The sequence below is a fragment of the Sorex araneus genome, chromosome 10 (assembly GCF_027595985.1).
Source record: "Sorex araneus isolate mSorAra2 chromosome 10, mSorAra2.pri, whole genome shotgun sequence".
Lineage (NCBI taxonomy): Eukaryota > Metazoa > Chordata > Mammalia > Eulipotyphla > Soricidae > Sorex > Sorex araneus.
The window spans coordinates 7,174,479-7,197,386 of NC_073311.1; the positions used below are offsets into that span (position 1 = coordinate 7,174,479).

The 22,908-nt window shown below is 37.0% G+C and overlaps 1 protein-coding gene across 1 annotated transcript in view; it reads right to left on the reverse strand.

Annotated features, from left to right (window-relative positions):
- Window positions 1-22,908, reverse strand: part of WIF1 (WNT inhibitory factor 1) — a 76,369-nt gene that overhangs the window by 16,852 nt on the left and 36,609 nt on the right. Inside the window, exons 3-6 of the mRNA XM_004602641.3 lie at window positions 17,060-17,168; window positions 4,490-4,630; window positions 3,458-3,553; window positions 2,250-2,345 (exon numbers count right to left, since the gene is read on the reverse strand). Coding sequence (XP_004602698.2) covers window positions 2,250-2,345; window positions 3,458-3,553; window positions 4,490-4,630; window positions 17,060-17,168 — 442 coding nt within the window. The remainder of the gene's footprint in view (window positions 1-2,249; window positions 2,346-3,457; window positions 3,554-4,489; window positions 4,631-17,059; window positions 17,169-22,908) is intronic.

The following is a 22,908-nucleotide window of genomic DNA, read 5'->3' on the forward strand; positions in this document are numbered from 1 at the left end:
CTGGATAACAATTGTGTTTTGCAGGACTTTAGATTTGGGGGCCACATTTGGTGGTGTTCAGGTGCTACTCCCAGCATGGTGCTTGGGAAGCGGGCTCACTTGTACAGTGCTCAGGGGACCAGAGTGCCAGGGATTAAATCTGTGCCTCCTACATGCAAAACACATGCTCAGTCTTTGAATTATCTCTCTGACCTGCTATTTTTTCTGATGTTGTGAAAAACATTACTTCTTAATGTTCCCACATTTCCAATGAGTCCCTATGGAATGTCAGCAGACTCCTCAAAGAACTTCTTATAATGTCTAAGGTCTAACAAGTAGGAAAACCTTTCACCTGAAAGGCAAAATATTATAACTATATGATGTACTGAAATACAAATGTTTCTTCAATATATCCATGCAATATTTATGGTACACAGCATTACCAAAACATGGCAACTGACATTCTATTTTGCAAATCACCCCACAATAGCCCCCTCTATAGGAGCAGGCCTACACATGTTCCCATTAAATACACCTTCTCCTGTTATTTTTTTCTCACCTCGAACCAGAAAATTAGACCAGTGTCCAGTCCCCCTCAGCTATTTAAAATAATACTGAATAACCCCTGAGCATCACCAGGTGTGACCAAAAAACTAGAGGAAAAAAAGGAAAGAAAATATCATAAGAAGTATCTTCATGGTATATTCTTACAGGAAACCTTTATTTATTTATTTAAAATTTATTTATTTAATATTTATTTCTTTGAGACATTGCTCAGGGCTTACTCCTAGCTCTGCACTTAGGGATCACTCCTGGTGGGCTTAGGGGGTGATATGGAATGCTGGGGAGCAAACCTCATTCAGCCACGTGCAAGGCAAGCACCCTACCTACTATACTTTGGCTCTAACCCTATTCTAAAGTATCCTTCCACTCAATTATATGTATTTTTGAAATTTTATCATGCTGAGATACACAGTTACAAAATTGTTCCGGGTTGTGTTTCAATTATACAATATTCCAATGGGAAATGCACAGTGGGAAACATACAGCGGTGAAAGGGTGAGTATTGAAACACTGTATGACTGAAACCCAATCACAAACAATCTTGAAATTATCATTTTTGTCACAAGAACAAGTTCATTAGATACAGATACTTTGCAGAAGTAATTTAATTTTTTTCCCATGAAAGATGTCAACTGGGCAAAATAGATAAGTCCCTTGTAAGGACTATGAACAATCCAGCGTTAATATAAGGCGAAATATGAATTAACTTTCTGACTAAAAGGGTGTAGTGTCAAGGAGAAAAACACTCGATGTCTCAGGGATCTGATCTGTGAACAGAGCATCAAACTGGAGGTGGGGAGGAGGTGAACTTCTAGGTCAGACAGTGGGGAGCATGTTGTTTCATATCCTTCTTAGAAGCTCACCCATAAAATTGATTTAGGACATACCAAAACTGCATGTGGCAGGAACAGCTAAGTGTTCACAAAATTCACTCTCCCTCCCATAAAGCTGTCGGTGGGAGGCAGCTGTCCAGGCAGGAATGACATCTGTCTGGCGCACATCTGGATGGGACCATGAGGTTAATTTCTACAACTGAAGCTGGGTGGAAGTTTTGTGGGTCATTTCTGAGCAGGAATTTTTAAAAAAGCTGTTTATACTCTAATCTCTCTTCCTCTGCTTATTGACTGGCTCCAGAGAGCTCCAAACTCCCACGGGACTCTACCTAGATCTCTATGTCATTGTGGGGAGGTGAAACACATACCAGCACAGCCCAGTGACCAGTAATTAGAGCACTGGGGCATTCAGTGAGTGAAAAAAAAAAAAGCCCTCTAGTCTGTTACGATACACTAGTGTTATAGACGCAGGCCTAATCCAAGTGATGCACTCTATTTATAGAACTGTTTACAAAGAGCACTGTAGCACTGTTGTCCCGCTGTTCATCGATTTGCTCGAGCGGGCATCAGTAATGTCTCCATTGTGAGACTTGTTGTTACTGTTTTTGGCATATCCAATACACCACGGATAGCTTTCCAGGCTCTGCCATGCAGGCGGGATACTCTTGGTACTCTTGGTAGCTTGCCATGCTCTCCAAGAGGGACGGAGGAATCGAACCTGGGCTGGCTGTGTGCAAGGCAAACGCCCTACCCGCTGTGCTGTGCTATCACTCCAGCCCTCTGGGAGTTTGTTAACATACAAAGAGTAATGATATGTTAAATAGATTTCTTTTCATCTAGAAAAGATCCTTGTTCTTGAAAAGAAATTGGTACCTTTATCACAATTGATGCCATAGAATCCAGGCGGGCAGATGCAGAAACCAGGAGTAACGCAGAGACCGCCGTTCATACAGCGTGGTGTGCAAAGGGCTAGGAGGGAGAGACAATTTGTTAAGTCCAAACAGGCTTTCAGAGGCAGGACCATTCTAAAATTGTTTCAGTTTAATGGGACAGCATTTTTAAGTTCTGTAGTTGACTCTAAATGGGTTACTCTTAAGGGTTTTAGTAATCTTGATTAATGTGTGTGTGTCTCTGTGTGTGTGTGTGTGTGTGCTTGTGTGTGTGTGGTAACAATCAGGCTATTTTTTTGGATAATTTTCAAAAAGAGAGTTTTGGGCCTGTTATATTTGAATGACTTATTTTCTGTTTCTCAGAATCATTATTTGAACTAAGATTTTTTCCCCAGGACTAACATTTTTTCCCACCCCTTTTTTCTTGATATCCTAATTCCAAACAAGTAAATATTCTTCTTGAATATGAAAAGGTTATTTTACTATTTTGGCCAAATAAGGTATTGACACTTAAGCATCTTGTAATTAATATACATTTTATTGTTTACCTTCTTTTCATATACTTTTTTTTGGTTTGGGGGCCACACTTAGCAATGCTCAGGGCTCAGGAGACTATAGAGGGGGTCAAACCCATGGGATAGAATCCAGGTTGACCAGGTACAAGGCATGTATCCTATCCACTGAACTATCCAGCCCAAATTTCTTTAAAATAATTTTAGAGAAATGAGAGGATTGTACACAAGCGACTTTCATCTTTTTGAAGGAGAGAGCTAATAACAAGTGCTTAACACAAATGTAGACATAATTATAAATTAAGGTACATTTCATTGGAATGAATAGTTTCAAATGAATCAGAATGCTAACTTTTAAAATCCAATTTTAGTGGAAGAAAGAAACTCTAAAATTTTAATAAACTTGTGCCAAAGAACAGTGTATCTAATTGTAAATTTGCTGGGGAGCAGCTTCACAGAGTATAGCATTTGTGTCAAAGTTCTCCATTCCCATCACTACATATTAGATCTCACAATTAGAAGAACTGCTTTCTAGTTTCTCTTCTGTGGCTTTTAAAGATTTCACCATTCTTCGTAATGTGACCAGAAAAAATCACTTAAGGGGAGTCCTTGAAAACACTGGTGGAACTTCTGTGAGACCCATGTTGAATAGGATGCAATGGAGAGAGACTGGACTTACCTTTCTCACAGTGAGGTCCATAGAACCCATCAGGACATTCACAGACACGTCTCTCGTTACAAAAGCCTCCATTTCGGCACCCGCCTGGACATTCCGCTTCACCAAAGAGAAACAAGGTTTAAATGAAATGGAAGAGGAAAGTGTTCTCAGTCGTTTCCCCTAGTCCCAGTAGACTATCACCATTCACTGAACACCAATATTCCTACTCCAATTCCCTCTTACACCATTTATACTACTATTACACTGTTTTCTTCAAAGCAAGATTTTGCCTTTTTCAATCCTATTTCCAAAAGCAGAGACTCAGTGAAAAAGACAAAGCAAGCTTTATTAGAACTTCCTTCTTCCCTATAAACCAATCTTCCTCCCTCCCTTTCTAATCTCCTTAAATTCACACTAGACTAAAATGCATATTTTCCTCCGTGTTTACTTTCGGATGGTGGGATGTGACTATTGTTGAGAGCACAGAATACACTTGAGTTGAAATGCTGTGCTGTAAAGCTGTATGGGAATAGGGAAGGAAGCAGGCCTTCGGGCATGAGTGAGCATGCAGAGCACAATGATGGGGTGATTTCGCCTGATAGGGATTGGTGGCATCTGGTCCTGCATGGAAACCACTAAAATGAAACTTTAAACCAGGGTCATGGGTAGTAGTCTTACCCTGATATATGGCAACTGCTGGTAATAAGGAACCAGAGCAAGAAAAGGTGAAATTCATGACCACAGTTTGTGAGAGCTCTGGAAATTTCCAAAAATTGTACAGAAGGAAGAGAAGGTAAGAATCAGGAAAAGAGGCATTGTGAGGAGTATTAGGGTGCCTGACCTCATGAGTGAGGTCAAAGCAGAGAAAGTTTGTCTTAGTACTATTTTTAGAGCCTATGTTTAACATCTCTCACCCTACTGGTATGGCCAGAGTGGTTATAATCATGAAATTATCTGCTCTGTCAATCATTTTTGTGAGATTCAGATCATACTAGGTGTAGACCACACCTGGAAATCTCAGGAGTTCTTTCTTGAGTCTCCATCACCAATTACCTTGTTGACATGTTTTAAAGAAGATGGCATTTTGAGGTGTCTGCAGGATGGTGTTCCCTTCAGCATTCATTACAATCACATTCACTTCAAAGGCTGCCACTCCATCTTGTTTTCCAAGACAAGGAAAGCCAACTTGAACAACTAACAGAAAAAGAAAGGTTGGAAATATTTTATCTCATTGGGTCTTGTTTTAAAGAAATCTTGTAAGAGAAACAAAGTAAACTGTTCACATTTCATTGATATTTCTGAAAATCCACTGGACATACAATTCTATTTTGTTCATCTACACATTTGCACAGAATTAATTAGTTAATATTTTCTTGGGCTCTTTGTTATTAACACTTATTCACATTTTGGGATTCATATGGTTCCCGAGCACATATGTTGCTGCTGCATGCATGTGATGCCCCTTCATTGTCACCTGCATCTCGCCTCTTGAGATACATACTTTCATACCTTCACACTTGAAGACTGGGATGTGTACCACTGGGCTCTCTCCACTCTCGAGAAACCTGCATTCTCCCTTCGGTGAGTCTCTCTCTCTCTCAATCTCAATTTCTTTTTCTCCCTTGCTCCTACATGTGCGTGCACGCACACACACACACACACACGCATGTACGCGCGTACACAGGCACAAAAATTTAGAACTTCCGAATAAAATCTGTCTTTTACTTCACTGCTTGTCTCTTTTGAAATTCTTTTCTTTTTTTTTTAAACACGGCCATATTTGAGTCTATTTTTGCCTTAAATTATTTTACCAACTGCCTGCTTAGAATGACATTTAAAAATTTTATTTTTATGTAAAATAAAAAATTAGGGGCTGGAGTGATAGCACAGCGGGTAGGGTGTTTGCCTTGCACGCGGTCGACCCGGGTTCGAATCCCAGCATCCCATATGGTCCCCTGAGCACCGCCAGGAGTAATTCCTGAGTGCAGAGCCAGGAGTAACCCCTGTGCATCGCCGGGTGTGACCCAAGAAGCAAAAAAAAAAATAATAAAATAAATAAAATAAAAATAAAATAAAATAAAAAATTATTTTATTATGATTTTTATTTATGGAAAAGTATTTACAAACTTTTCTTTTTTAAAAAATTTTTTATTAGAGGGGCCGGAGCAATAGCACAGCGGGTAGGGCGTTTGCCTTGCACGCGGCCGATCCGGGTTCGATCCCCGGCATCCCATATGGTCCCCCCAAGCACTGCCAGGAGTAATTCCTGAGTGCAAAGCCAGGAGTAACCCCTGAGCATCACTGGGTGTGACCCAAAAAGCAAAAAAAAAAAAAAAATTTTTTTTATTAGAGAATCACTGTGATGTACAGTTACAAACTTACTAACTTTTGTGTTTGCATTTCACTCATACAGTAATTGTTTACCCATCCCTCCACCAGTGCCCACATGCTGGGGGAAAAGGAAGTTCCTCATATACTGGGGGAAAAGGCAGCTGAGATAGAGAAGGGAACACTTAGTAGAGAATGTTGGGAGGACCCACTCGGGTTGAAAGCTGCATGCCGAAAGTAGACTATAGATCGAACATGAAGGCCACTCAATACCTCTATTGCAAACTACAACACACAATAGGAGAGAGAACAAAGGGGAATGCCCTGCCTCAGAGGCAGGGTGGGGTGGTGGGGGATGGAATGGGGGTGGTAAGAGGGATACTGGGATCATTGGTGGAAATTCTTTTCTGAGAGGCAAAGGTGACATACCCAGAAGACCTGGGCAAGGTCTAGGGATGACTTTCCTTTCCAATAAGGAGCAAGGCTCACAGCAAAGTTTATCAGCCCTAGATTTCCTCAGCTATTCCCAGGGTGGCAAAGGTAGACAGAGAGAAAACATCAGACTCCCTTCTCAAGGCTGCCATCTCTCTCCTCCCCACTTTATATTAAGTCACCCCCACTGGCTTCATTAAGCAACATCACTTACTATCACTTATTCTCTAACGACAAGTCCAAATCGACACAATGAGTTATCATTTCATACCAGTGAAAATGGTACATATCAAAAATAGTAGGAACAATCTGTGTTGGTGGGGATGATGAAAAAGAAATCTCATCCACTGCTGGATGTGAATGTTTGGTTTAACCCCTATGGGAAACAGTATGGAGACTCCTCAGTAAACTTAGAATTAAACTGCAGTAAACTGCAACTCTGCTTTTGGGCATCTAACTCCAGGACTTTAAAAAAAACATTCATTCAAAAGGACATATGTGGGTCTGGAGTGATAACACAGCTATTAGGGCCTTTGCCTTGCACACAGTTGACCCGGGTTTGATTCCCAGCATCCCATATAGTCTCCTGAGCACTGCCAGGAGAATTTCTGAGTTCATGAGCCAAGAGTAACCCCTATGCATCACCAGGTGTGACCCAAAAACCAACCAGACAAAAAAGGACATTTGCACACCAATATTCATTGCTGCATATAGTACAATAGCGAAGATGTGGAACCAGGTGTCCAACAACAGATGAAGGGATTATGAAGATGTGGTAAATATATACAATGGAGTACTTATGCAGATGTAATGATGATATCATGCAATTTGCTGTAACCTGGTTGGAACTGGAAAATACTGTGTTGAGTGAAACCAGAAGAAAGACAAACACAGGATGTTCTCACTTATCTGTGGTATATAGAATAACTGGATGAAGAAAATGTATTGTAGTAAAGGGAAATGCCTAGATAGACCCCAGAGTTTAGAGAGGAGGAGAAAAATCAAGGGGGTAAGGAAGAAGAAGAGAATAGGAAATAATGGGCAAACAGAGATCAGTGCATCAATTATACTGGTGATGTGGGAGAAGTTATATTCACATATCAAAAACACAGACTCAACAACACTGAAAATATGAGATCCAAGCAGCAGCTACCAAATTTTATAATGTTCCTATCAAGCTGACAGGTGGGATAGGGGTGGGGATGGAATATGGGAACACTAGTGGAGGGAAGTTGACGCTGGTGGTGGGATTGGTGTTGAAATATTATATACCTAAAGCTCAACTATAAACATCTTTGTAAATCATGGTTTTTTAATGAAATAAAAATTATTTTAAAAAATTTGTAAAACTTGTTCACATCTTGAAGATCTAGAAGGGTTTAGCATTATAAAATAATCTCATTGTAGACTCATATTTAATGATAGGGGTTCTTAAGAACGGTACCTTGACAAATGTAGGTGTTGACAATAGATTCACTATCAGGAAGAACCAATGCGGCTTCTGTGCCGAGGGAGAATAGATAATCAGCTGGGGAATGCCCACCCGTCATTGAATGCAAACTGGCTTATGTCATTTACAGAGAGACTGATTATGAAAGTTTTAAAATTTCACTGGATTATGATAAAATATCCACTGGGTAAAACTGGTCAAATTAATCCACTAGACAGTGTTTCCTTTCAAAGTATAAGAAATATTGTTAGGAGTTAGACACATGAAATTTTGCTTGATGTTTTTTCAGCATGGCTGGCTATGGTTCTTGCAAACTTGGGGAAAAAATCATACCAAGCCAAAAACAATCTTTCCTTTTAGAGTTTTCATAAACATTTTCTCTAGGTTTATAAGAAGAAACAACCTGGAAATTGGTTTAGTCTTTTCCATAAAACACTACACACAGGCTGGTTATACAGTTTTTTTTAACTGGCTTGGCAACCAAGAACAACTCTCAGAGTTTTGGCATTGTCAGTGTTCACTAGTGTGCCATTCCCCAAATAATATGGATTTCCCCTCTTCTTTGAGATCTGAATATTATGATCATTTAAGTGATAAAACTAAAATACAGATATTTTATTATTTTCTTGTGTTGTCATTATTTTTGGTATTTGGGTCACAGTTGGCTGTGTTCAGGGCTTACTCCTGGTTTGGTGTTCAGGGCCCACTCCCTGCAGGGCTGAGATTGAACCTGGTTGGCTGCATGCAAAGCAAGAACCCTATCTGCTATACTATTTCTCTGTGCCCCTCCTCCAGGTATTTTAATGAAAATATAAAAAGAATAAAAATCAGAATTGTGTCTGAAGTTCTAAAACAAAATTGTCCCCATGAAAACTTTGGTTGAATGAAGTCTTACATGTGAAAAATGCTAATTAACAAAACAAAAATCCTGGGGCTCCGGGATGTGGCTCCTTATAGCATGCCTTCTTTGTGGTTGTAAAACTGTTTGATCCCTAACACTACACACATCTGCTGAGTGTGACTTCCCAGCACTGCCACTGAACTTCTGGCCACTACAACTGTGAACACCATAACAAACTGTATAATCCCTGAACATTGTTACTATGACAACAACAGCAAAAGGAAAAGTAGGGGGAGAATTCGTTTAGATGGTAACATTTGTCATGTGTGCTCTAGCACAAAACAAGTTTTCTTAAAGATAACACAAAAAATCCACTGATAAGAATTTCCATTTTAGAAGTAGGAGGGTCTGACAATTTCTTTCAATTATTCACTCTTCCATTGTAATTATACTTTGCCCAATTATAAAATTTTATTTATTTTTCCTATAACTTTTTAACATGGATAAGAAGGCTAAAAATTCAAAAAAATATAAATGGATAGAAAAACCTGAAAGGATAAGTAGAAAACTATTAGGAAGTCCCTCACACATACCATTGTTCTAACCATTCTTTTCTAGGTCTTTTTTCCTGGACCTTTTTCAGTCCTTCACTTATCAGCCACTTTTATAAGGCACTGCATATTTATCTTAGCATCCAACATCTTGGTAAATAGAGAAAGTATTTGTAAGTAAATTGTTCTTCATTTCTGCTCTTCAATATTGTGAAATTTTAAAACACATCTTAAAATTAAGTATAAAAATGTCTTACTTAGATATATGGAAAATTCAGTTACATATGCCCACTTTTCAAGTTTAAGACTTTAATCATTTTCTACACACTTTAGTTCCGTTCTTTCTTTTTCATAAATTTACCTGTAAAACTAAGAAGAATTATAATGAAACAACTTTGAAAAAGAACAAAAAATAAAAGTACTGTCAACACCAATTGCTGGCAAGGATGTGAATCAACAGGAATTTATTCAATGCTGGTTGGAATTCAGAATTGTATACCAGTTTTGAAAGACAGTTTGGCCTCTAAACATACCACAAATTCCAAAACAAACTTTTTGGGTTATTTACCCAAAAAGATTTAAAAACCTATGTCCATACAGAAGCACGTGTAAAAACACTTATAGTATCTTTATAAACCTTGAAATAAACCAAAATAAATTTTATTTATTCTTGGTCAATGGATAAATAAAAAGTGGTACATGCAGGCAATGGACATTCAGCTTCAAAAAGAAATAGGCTAAAAATAATGAAAAGACAGGGAAAAAACTTAAACATGTATTACTAAGAAAAGCCAACTTGAAAAAGCTACATATTTTAAAGGTAGCTGCACAGTTTCAATTTAATGACACTCTAAGAAAGTCAAAAGTATCAAGACATTAAAAAAGACTTGTTGACAAGGATAAGGGAGGAATGAATACAGAACACAGGAGTTTTAGGACAGTAAAACTTCTGCACATGGTACTATCATGGTGGGCACATGTGATTAGATATTTGCTCAAACTCATCTAATGTCCATCACCAGGAATGAAGTGCAATGTAAACTAGGAATGTTGGGTGATTATGATGGATTGAGACAGATTCAATTGTAAAAATGTTATCACTCTTGGGGTAGGTGCAACATAGTTGGGCTTTTATGGAAGGGCAGGAATTCTATGATAAAATTCTATAGCTTCTGTTTAATTTTTCTGTGATTATAAAACCATTCCAAATAAAATCAATAGAAATAAAACTAAACAAATACAATGACCTGATTTGACCTCACCTCATCTTCAGAAACAGCCCTTTGTGCCCAATGAGATCTCTCTCAGTCCCTAACATGCAGAATGCAGCCCCAGCACCACACCCAACTTGCTGCTTCAGTGTTCTCTTTCCTGGCCACTATCTACCCACTTGAGATAAAAGCAAACAATACTTGCTTTCTATAGCTTTCCCCAACACGCCTCTCTCCTGCCTAAAAGGAGAGAGGCGTGTTGGGGAAAGCTGTAAATATGTAAGTAAAATGAAAGTAAATCATTTTACTTTCATCTCTTTCTGATACTTCCATATGTAATCGCATGATACAGATTGTTAGAATTTTGCATCCTTTGCTCAGAAAGGCATTTTCAAAGGCAAGAGCAGTATCCTATTTGTTTTTGTAATCTCAGCCCCTAGCATTTGGTCTGTCACACACTGATACATACTAAGATATAATTATAGAAGACACACCCGTCTGTTAACATTGGGTTGTCCTTGCTCCTCCCGAAGGGAGCTTAAGGTTTACTGAGTTAGTTTTACAACAGTGTCCCTGAGACACACCCAATTCCATCAAGCATTAATAATCCTACATTGCTTTTCTCTTTCCTTTATGTCATTTGCATGGTTTAGCAATGTCCTTTTTGTATAGACACATGAAGACAGTTCATGCTATGCTTTTGTAACATGGGATTTAGTTTACTCCGAATGATATTTATTCCTGGGCATTCATCCGTATTTACTTGACTTAAGCCTCAGTTGCCCTTAGTTCCGAGGACTCCAAGAGAAGGGTCCCGACGAAGGGACTGGATAGACCCAGGGCAGGTGGTAAGCTCCTCTGGCATTGGAAAGGGACAAGCTAAGTGCCATAAGAAGTATAATAAATTAAGAGCATGGTCATAGGACAAACTCTGTCATGACCCCCAAAAAAGTAACTGAATAAGGACCCTACTGGGATTAGTGAAAATTAACCTGGCCTGAGGACTAAAGTTGGGATGTCCCCAGGAAAAGCCATCTTTAAGCTTAATATATCTCTAACTGCGCTCATAGAAAATGACTAGAAATATTATAAGAAGTAACATTTACTATGATTGTTTAAGTGGATTACTAGCTGAGAAAAGGATAAAGCAAAACACTCTGGATGGAATCCCGCCCTTGGGCGGATCTCCTGCTAATCTGGAGTGCTGAACCCTCAGATGAGATTTTGTCCTCTGATTTTGTTAATCCCCTAGAACTTCCCCTGAAGGAGTGACTTTACCTCTGTCATTACGACAATGTTCAACCCCACCTATGTGTATGCCACCCTTCATGATTGCTATATAACTATGCTGTAAGGGGTAGGAGGGGAGAAGACTTCGAGATCTACTAGGAGACTGTGATGATGGAACTCTGATGACTGGGACTGGGACTAAAACTACAACTGATTGTGCTGTAAGGGGAGAGATCAGACTACACTGGGGAAGGGAGAGAAATAAACTGACTATCACTATTGGCCAGCCTGGGGCTATGTTTCTCCATTACCCCAGTCCTTCATCTACCTGTCACCATGGGCCAGCCAGGGGAGTGGTTCTCAGCCACCTAATGCTGAGTTCCCTGTGCGCCCACACTCTTTCTTTTGGAAACTTATACTTACACATACATCCACATGCTTGCACAAATGCACACCCACACTCATATACAGCCAGAGACAACAAATTTACCATAGGCCATGAGGGGTAAAGATAAAAAGTATTAATAATGGGTACTCCAATGAGAGACATTACTGGTGCCCGCTTGAACAAATCGATGAGCAACAGGATAACAGTGACAGTGACTCAAAAAAAAACCTATGCATAAAGTAAAAGTGCTGTCAAAAGTGCAGGATATTGCTTTTGCAATATTCAGCATATGAGTTAAAAGCCACTTTTACCAAAAGCCAAATTAGGCCAGATGTTAAATCCAGTGGAGTCTAGCTTGTATAATCTAAATGGAGACTAACTGAAACCGCTCAGAAGAAAAAACAACATATTGAATGCAACTATTCTTAGGACATTCAAACACCTATTGCTGTGCAATTGATTACACATAAACAACTAAAATATGAAAGTAATGGTGACTTATTCTGCCTGAAAACCTCTTCCACTGTCAGGCAGAGAAAGAGCTTGTAAAGCTTTAGCCTCTGATCTTGGGGTCCGTCCTCCAGTGCATGACATTTGAATGGCAGACCAGACCTCATCCTTAGCACCGCAGGATAAACGGCTCCATGACTAGAAGTTGCCCAATGGAGTCAGTCATCAGTGCTCCCAACTGTGCTGGCAGCAAGTGATATTCTCAGCAAGTCTAACCTGAGGATCTATTTTGGGTTTCCCCTTTGCAGAGGACGGGAATCACCAGAAGATGATGACTCTTCCAGCCTTAGCTATTTCAAATTTATGACCTATTTTAAATTTCCTAGACAGTTGGGCTCCTGCCTGTCTTGGCTGAAAAATACCACAGCTCTGTCACTTTCATGGTATGACTGAGCCCATGTTCAAAGAGGCAAAGTCTTGGCTTTATGGAAACTGTTTTTTGTTATACAACTCAGTAATTTTACTGAACCACCCTGCAGTTATATTTCCTGTTTTTGTTCTCTTCAAATGCCAGAAGGCAAGCACTTCATAGCTGTTAAAGATCAAGCATTTTCTTCTCTTTTCGTTTCCTTTCTTTTTTTCTCTTTTTTTTCTTTTCTTTTTTTCTTCATGCAATGTTTAAGCATATAGGAGTCTGGAATAAAAGAATGGCTTAGCGGCTTGAGGGTATAAAATCGCCCTGTAGAGTAATGAACATTACCTGGATGCTTAGGAGCAAGGACACACTGATTTGGTTACTTTTTAATAATTCAAGGTAACTTCACTGTTCTTAGTGTGGCGACTGAGCTAATGAGGCTAATGAATAACTGCCTGGCAATGACTAAAACTCCCATAAACTTCTTGCACCTGCATCTCTGCAAACAAATCCTACATCTGCCTCCAAAAACTTCTGAGAGGGAGGTGGTATGGGTTAGGGGGAAGGGTTGTACATGCAAAATGTGCATATGTGCACAGATCATGTTGTTTCACAAGAATATGATAATATTTAAGATAATGTTTTTCTAAACATAATTAACTGAAATAGTGTCACATCACATATTCACACGTGTTTCCATATCCTGATAGGACTTACTATGTTTTTTTTAAACTGGATACAAAAAAATGATTAAGTTGAAAAGATTTAGGATACAAACATTAAATTAAAAATGCACAGGTATAAGATTGGAAGTTGAGCAGGTGTAATTGTTTAACTTAAGGGACAAAGTTTGATAAGCTTATATTACTTTAACAGAGAAAAACAGAGGAAAAAATATATATACCGAGAGATGCTATGGATTTATTTGTGACTGCTTCTACAAAAACAGCAATGCATATGATCCAAAACATTTTTTATGTAAAATTATCAACTGGAAAGAAATATGTGGTAGAGCATGAGACTGAGAGCCGGCCATGCTGTAAAACATGGGTCCAGAACATCTGTTTCATGCTGTAGTAAGCCCCAGCAACAACATCTGAGAGGATGTGGAATACTGAGCTCTCTGGAATAATATATCCATATCCATGAGCTACACATCTCAGGTAAAGCAAAACCTATGGCTTCCTCGTTCTTTCACACAAGCTCTCTTTCTTCAAATGCATCTCGATCAGAAGCAAATCTTCCAGCAGTGCTGATCCCCATGATGCAGCACTGGGATGATGCAAGCGAAACTTGATCAAATTGATACTTCTCCTGACTCCACCTTCTGTCTACATTGGCATTTATGCCAAGAAATTAGAAAAACTGCACTTAATGACACCAGATCTTATATTGCTGGGATTTCAGGAAGTAGTAGAAGATTACTGTCTGGGAAAAAGCTGACACTCACTGGTTTTGGGAATATTTTATGCCTGAAATTCTACTGTGAGTCATATAAAGCATTATGCCTTAATAATACAAAAAAGCATACTAAAAAAAGAAAAAATCACCTAAAAATGAACATTAGAAGAGTGCTAAAATTGCTAAATATTTCCTAGATTTAAATAATCTCTTAATGATATTTGCAGTTGATAAGAACATTCTGTTTCTCAATATGACTAATTTTTAAACAAAATAGACTTAAAATAACAATGTTTTAGAAATATAAACTATAAATATTACTTTATTAGGACAAATAAACTCTAAAATAAACTATAGGAAGAACTTAACGTAAAATTTAGAAGCAAATTTTAAATCAGTTCAACACTGTAAACACATTGCAAATACTAATGATACAGAAAAATCATTCAGTTGCAGAACTATTTCATAATATTGCTGAAATATACATTTAAAAAGTACTAGAAGCTTGTGCAAATTGTTACTAAATTGTTTCTTAAAATAAAAATAATTGCCAAGCATAAATATCACAAGGAAAATTTTACAAAGGAAAAGAGTTTTGGTAATAAGGGATGTTAAAGCCTCTATGGATCTCCCCTTTCAAAAATAAAAATTAAATATAAATAAGAAATTTGAAAATGCAAGAGAAGGTAAATAATAAATCGTGGGCTCTTAAAATCAATGAAACACTATTATTTCAATATAAAAGTAAGCATGTAATATTAGGAATGATGAAGTCATGAAATTTGCTTATAAGTGGATGGATAGAGACAGAATCATGCTAAATGAAATGAGTCAGAAAGAGAGGAACAGACATAGAATGACTTCATTCATTTGTGGAATATAAAGTAACATAATATGAGACTAACACTCAGGGACTGTAGAGAAAAGGGCCATGAGGATCGTTCCACCGTTTGGAAGCCTGCCTTATAAGCTGGGGGAGAAGGCAGTTGGAATAGAGAAGAAACTAAGTCAATGATGCTTGGAGGGATCGCTTGGGATGGGAGATGTGTGCTGAAAGTAGACTAAGGACCAAACATGATGGCCTCTCTGTATCTTTATTGCAAACCATGATACCGAGAGAGAGAGAGAGAGAGAGAGAGAGAGTAAGAAGGAAGGTGCCTGCCACAGAGGCAGGAGGTGGGGTGGGGGTGGTAGGAGGGATATGGGGACATTGATGGTAGAAAATACACACTGATGGAGGGATGGGTGTTCAATTTTTGTATGACTGAAGCTCAATCATGAAAGCTTTATAACTATATCTCATGGTGATTCGGTTAAAAAAAACTAAGCATGTACATAAATATTTTACATGTCTAAGAGATACATAAAGATATATTCTACCCCAATAGGAACTAAGAAATTATACTTTAAAAAAAACACTGAGAAAATGCTTTTCACTAATTTAAGTTAGCAAAATGCTTACCATGATTAATAACTTCTGTTGATAATATTACAGTTAGCAAAATTATCTCCCGTATTTCTGGCCAGGATGTACAACCTTAATGGAAGTGTAGAACTGTGTATTTTGGAAATTTGTTCTAAGAACCTTTTCACAAGTTCATAGTTCACAACTTTTGATATTCTATTTCTAAAAATTTATCTAAGCAAAACAATGAAACCAGTTCCATTATTTGGGTGCACATATCAATCCTGCAAGTATTTTCTGAATACCAGATCTGTGCTGGGCCCTTGTGTTGGCAGTCATGGTGAATAAAACTCTAGGCTCTGGGCCAGTGACCATCATCGCTTTAAAAAAGGATGCCAGTGATATTTCAAGTTTGCAAATCTTGAAAACAATCAAAGGTGAATGAGTAAATACATTGTAAGTTCACACAGTGGAATATACTGGAAGGGCATTAAGACAACTTTTAGAAAAATCTATTAGTGACACAGGAAAATGATTATATAAAAACATTAAATATAAAATACCACAAAGAAAAAACAAATGTATAGTATTTCCACAATTATGTGCACTATATATTCATCAAATAGAAGGAAATATTTTAACATGTTCACATAAGCTATCTCCATATTTTTCTAAAAGTCTGTAATCCTGGTTCTATTCTAAGTTTTCATCACTTACTACTAGTACCTGATCCAGGGAAAGTCAGTTAAATTTTATGCACTTTAATTTTCTAATTTTTTAAATGGAGCTATGATTCTGGTCTTGACTTCATACCAGAATTTGAATTTAAAATAATGCATAATGGGTACTTCATAAGTTGAAAAACTCTTATCAACTATCACATACGATTACATTCTTAGCAAGGAAAGATAATAGTTCTGAAAGCCAGATTCCCTTCTTCCATTCTTCTGTATCTCTTCTTTCTCTCAAATTCCTATTGCACACACTGCTTGTTTTCACAACTGATTCAACTTGCCTCCATGACTCATCTCGCCTCTCACATTTATTATAGAAACTACATGAATGCAAAATTACTGATCAGATATGTCTCACCTGTAAACTTCTTTCTTGTTTTAATCCAAAATCACTTGTGAGTTCCAACAGTGTAAGTTTTTAGAAAATTATGAAACTGCCATTTCTTCATTCCCATCTCAGTCTTTTGTTTAAAGAACGTAATGATGGGGGTGGCAGCAGGGAAACTGAGGACACTGGTGGTGGGAAATGTGCACTGGTGAAGGGATGGATATTGAAACTTTGCATGATTGGAACCTGATTATGAAAAACTTTGTAACTGTGTATCTCATAGTGATTCAATTAAAAAGATAAAAGGATGTAGGGACATAACAAATAAACCATACAAACATCAACAGAGCTTAAAAAATCACCCCACAATCCTTTTTCTGGATGATATCTGGGTCTTAAATATTCTCATTACCATTACATTTTAACTGTGAATCTCTCTCTGCAATGAAGACCACTCACCTGATGCTTCATGAGGCACTGTTCCCAACAGAGGGACATTAATGGTTGGATCTGCCATGATGCCTTTATCCAAAGAGCGCAAGGACAGGAATTCATAGAAGTATTCTGCCTATAACAAAAGGCATTGACATGAAGTGCCATGGAAACCACAGAGGGTGAGAAGGCATTTTCCAACTCATCGCTTCTCTGCAGGGAGAGGGACATGTTTTACTACAGGAACTCTGCAGCACACGTCTGAAATATGGCATAAGCACAACTCTTTTGGTTTTTTAGAACTCTAGAGTTAAATTGTTTGGAGAGAAGTGACACTTAGAAAATTCATCTTAGCTTTGTCAATAATGCTTTAATTTTTTTTTAAGGTTGAAATGAGTATTTTGACCAGAATTTAGAAAGTTGAAATAAATAAAGGGTATTGAAAATAATAACCAATCATCAAATAAAGATATGAAAGCCTAAAATCTACTAATTGTGGCTGTAACATTTATTTCCTTTTAAAGATTTATATGTCAGGCCAATTTAAACAAACTGGAGAGAAAATTCTAATACAAAATTGACTACCAAAGTATGACAAGTCATAAAACTCCACATTGTAAGCTTTTTTCACTTCCTCCACTGTTTGGTTGAGAAAATGATTACTGTTACCTAAACAGTCAAGAAATATTGAAAGTAGTGAGGTATAAAATTTCCCCATGAAGTTTTGCTGCTTAACTGCTTCTGAACCAGGTTACTAAAATGGATTTCTAATGAAAACAATATGTTCTTGCTTAGGAATTAAAAAAACAATCAATAAATAGTACAGATGCTAAAATGAGAGACAAATTGAGTGATGCTGCAATTATCTGTAGAGATATGCAAAATTTGAATGAGTTGATTAATAAAATGTATTACAGAAATATGAGCCTATAAGAGGCTTAAAAGAAATGATAGTCTCTTTTTATATGCAGTATCAAATTGATTTTTCAACATGGAAGATATTAAGACATACATTAGTACATGATTGCACAACTAAATTGCAATGTCAAATGTACTTAGCATTGAGAACTTCCTATGAGACTAATCATGTAGAAAAGATCATCTCACCTTCTATCAGGATCCTGTTAACACCTGGATGAGTCAGAAAACACTTTCTGGTTTCATTAGATTGAAAGGTACAAACTTTCTTTGACTAAATGTTCACTACAGCCCCTTCTCTGAGCTGTGGCAGTAATTGTAGAAGGCCACAGTGCATACTCTAGGTAACAGAGTTTCATGAATTAATTTTACTAAATTCACTCACTTGAAGTACACTAAGAATAAGGGTTCTCAGACAATTCCTACCATTTCTAAGAGTAGACAGTGGTTTGCAAGAAGTCTGATAAAGGCAGAGTCCTCAGGAGACATCATTCAATTTAGAACAAATTCAAGAGAATATAAAACCCAATGACTATTAAAAGTGGACTACTTAGATATCATTTGATAGGCCCGGGTATTTCATTTATTTATTTTTAAGTACACTGAGTAATCATATTTCTATTTGTTTACTTGTTTGTGGCATCAGGGATCAGATCCAGAGACTCATAAATATAATGCATTCTCTCTACTGCTGACTTTCCTAAACTCTAGTGTTTTCACTGACTTCTATCAGATGCATTTCCCACTAGATATTAACAACTAATATTTACCACTGAAAATTTTATTCCAAAACATACTTCAGTTGGCATCAGAAAATATTTATTCTTGGATGCCCCTATAGTAAATAAGATTGGAGTTAATTATATCGACAAATACTACAATAGCATCTAGCAATGATAACACAACAAACACCTGTGTGATGTGTACCATGTGCCAAACTTAATCTAAATATTTGAATTTACAATACATAGAAAACACTGGAAAAAGTATTATATTGGCTGACACATGTTGGTCAGGCACTGCCTAATCACTCTGAGCAACTTCAAGACCACCTTGAATGCAATTTGCAATTTACAATTTGAAGCTTTAATCTCACAATTGCAATCTCAATTACAATTTACAATCTTACTCCGGAACTCTATAAAGAGTCTCCCTATCAAGAATTCACTGCCCATCTTGTGAAAACCAAGCTAGAGTCTCCATACTGAAGACCCGGGCTCCAATTGTGACATAGGTACTGTAGATTTGAAAAAAAAAAAAAGATTCAGAAAACTTAACGAGCACTAACTAGCCTAGCGGATCCTCAGAAAATGGTTTCAGTAACACCAGCATGATATGTAACAATTATCACAAATTGACTTTTATAGATCTGTTTTAATAACACCATTTGCCTTTGTGTTGTAACAAACAATATGAAGTAAATTTGTTTGTGTCTATAAGGGGGCAGATTGGGGTGGTGGGTGAGAAACTGGAGACATTGGTGGCTGGAAGTTTACACCAATGGTGGTGTTGGAACATTTAATACCTGAAACAACTGTATTATGAACAACTTGGTAAATCACGTATTATAATCAAATTTTTTTTAATTAGGCAACTTAGTATTTTTTTAAGGAAGGAACTGGGCATCAGTTTCACAGGTATTTTAAAACAAAAAATTGATAAAGTAAAATACTTTATTATCCTATATTATCTAAAACACATGTTATCATGTAATGCCCCATTACCTCTTTGAACTTTACCATGTTATAAATGAGGCCTACATTTATATGAATAATATATAAATATCACATTTATACAAACTAATAATTTCAGAAAGTTTTAAAAATTATTTTTGTACTGGGTCTGTGCAATAGTACAGTGGGTAAAACAATTGCCTTGTCCTCAGCCGGCCAGGGTTCAATCCCCGGCATCCTATGTGACCCCAAGTATGCCAGGAGTGATCTCTGAATGCAGAGCCAGGAATAAGGCTCTGAGTACTACTGGGTGTGTCCACCCCAAAATAATTATTACAATTTTTTTGCATTGAGTTAAAGAACAAAAGACTAAAATAATGATTGTATAGGATTGATGACAACAGTTCTTTTTCTATTTTCCAAATTTTCTACATGCCTTTCCAATGAAATAAATTTTTTAAAAACAAACATTAATCATGTGCCCTGCTTTCAGATCTATGTGGCTAATGATAACCACTGACTCTATTTGTATAATTATATGATCATAGATGAAATATTCTTCTTGGACTTCTAGTTAGTGTTGCTGCACTCATGTGACAATTTGATTGAAATCTTGCATGTCTCTTTCAAAGTGTGCTTTATGAAAACAACACTCAGTACTAACATGGCTTCTGTGTCTACGAAAACCTTTTGATAATGTTCAAAGAGTGTGGAACTGAAAACACTTTACTCAGAGTACAGAAACATAATTTCACAGAGCCTTCAGATTTCTGGTTGTTGCTTTTAGATATGGAAACATGAAAAAGGCTGGGAATTGTGGGATCCATAATACACATTATCAGAAGGTTTATAATCAGCAGCCACTTGACTGCTCAACATGCTATGCCTAGGATTAATGGGCTTCTCTGAACAGCTAATACTTTGATCTTATCAATAACAAATTTCATATTATAGCTTCTCTTTGATTTCTTTGAGAATCCACAAACATATGACTTTTCTGTTGCAATTCTAAGACCTGTATCACAGAGCACAAGTGGTTCAAAAAAATTTCGTGAGTCTTATCAACAAAAGGAAGTGGATGGATTAAAATTTTTTTCATTTGTCTTTCTTATTGAAAAAAATTATGCTGTTACCTCTGAAATATATCATTTCCTTTGTACTTAACATAAAGGACAGTTATCCACGCCTTTAAAAAAAGTATGTTTGCATTGCCTTTAAAAAATGTCAACTTGAAAACCAATTATAAACTGACCCAATCCTTTGTCTCTGATCTTGGCATTAACTTCTTTCAGAGTTTTGTATTGTCATTACAGAGATTCCACCCATAATATTCCATCCATTAATACAAAAATATTTCTGCAAGTAAATTATGATCACCGTGAGGAAGAAATAAAATATTTTCTTCATGTAATTTAAAGGTTCTACTGTTTTCCTCAATGTCACAAAAACAACCGATGAAAAAAACGATAGATTTATAATGACATATTCTAACGTCTAGCCAGGAATTTCTGTTTTTACTTCATTTATAATATAATAAATATTCTTAGTCCCAAGATTCTCTACTGGAAAAACTTATTTGGGGGCAAATAAAACCTAAATTCTATTGCCAAAGAGAACAGAGAGCTCTCTTTAAAGTTTGGGAACAAGTTACACAAACTGTAGATTTATTACTTAGATAAAAGGAACTCAGAGCATAAACTGTAGCAGGGATGTGGCCCTTTGGAGGGTTTGAAACCTCTATTTGGAAAAAGTACATTTTGTTTCATTAAATGACACTAGTGGAAACTGAGGTAGATGTGAGTAGAGTGCTTACTTGGGAAACACATGAAAAGGTCGCCTTGTATTCAAACAAAGAATGAGTCTATTCAGGAGAATAATTCACTTCTAAATTAAGTTGCTAAAAAATTGTTTTGGCCTGATTTTCCACTCAGTAAATTTTCTTTTCATGGAGAAGTACAAAAGACACCCAAATATTATCAAGAGAGGAGTGCTAGAGGCCATCTATCCTGCTTTCAAACAAGTTGGCTGAGTATTAAGGTCGTTCCTTCCAGAAAAAAATGAAGACATCATTTAAGCAAAGAAAAAAATGGGACAACTCAAAAAAGGCCTTCACTGTCATTCTTGGGTAGACAAGGAGAAAGGAAGCAGAAAATTGCAGTAACCTTTGGGAGGAATGGAGAAAATCCAGTATTTCTTTTCCACCTTTGAAGTTCTAAGTTTATGGTGCATATTGAACCTAATAAGCACAATAATTGCAGTAACCTCTGAGTTAAGACTCAAAAGTTCTTCATAAAACCATGGTTCTCAAACATCTAACTTTATACATCAGGATACTGACCAGAGTATTCCAGAGTAATCACTGTGGGGGAGTGGGGGAGTCATATTTGCCATAAAGATTTCACATAATATGTAACAAAAAAAATCGTTGCTGTAAGGTTTGAAAAGTCATTAGTAATTTTTGTTTAGGATTTCTATACTCCAGTCACTGTCAATTAAAATTTCATAATAACCTACTATTAAAATAGAAGTATGTTAAGATTAACAGGACAGTGAGAATTACTGAATTACTGTAGCTACTACACTGTAGGGGAAGGTCAAGAATAAATAAACTTAAAATAAGCCAGAAAGGAAAACAGTTCAATGTTAAAGTCCCAAACAAAATGAATGAACATGTCTAATGCTTAAAATAATCTGAGGCCTGAGTGTCTAGACCAAAATTTGCCAGATCTCACATTCTTCCTTAGCATTCTTCTTGTCACCTCTCTACAAAATTTTTTTCTTCAAACTCACAACTCATTATGCCTGGGTTTCTGGCATTCTGATGACTCTTCTCCCATGTCTCGGTTTCCTTACATTTTCTCACTGACTCTCTTTTCAGCGCATAATCCTAGAAAACCACTAAGAATCAGGTCTTAGCCCTTTTCTCTTTACTCTCTTTTTAGTTGGCTCTTCTCTTTATTGTGTCATAAAGTTCATGTACTTTCACAGCTGAAATTATTTTCTTTTGGGCAATGACACTCAGTGTGAACCATGAACACACTTCATGGCCATTATTTGTCTACATTTGGAGTTGAATTCATTTTCTTCCTGAACCGTCTCCCCCCAAGAACAGGATGTTGCTCCTTGTTTTTTTCCCTTTTCTCCAATAACCAGACACCAAAATCTTATCCTTTCCCTTTCAAAATGTCTTTTGTCTCTATCCTTCCTTTTCACTCGCTGCCTCCAGCATAACTTAGACTCTGTATCCTCATATTTGCATTATCATAACATTTTAAAAATATCTTT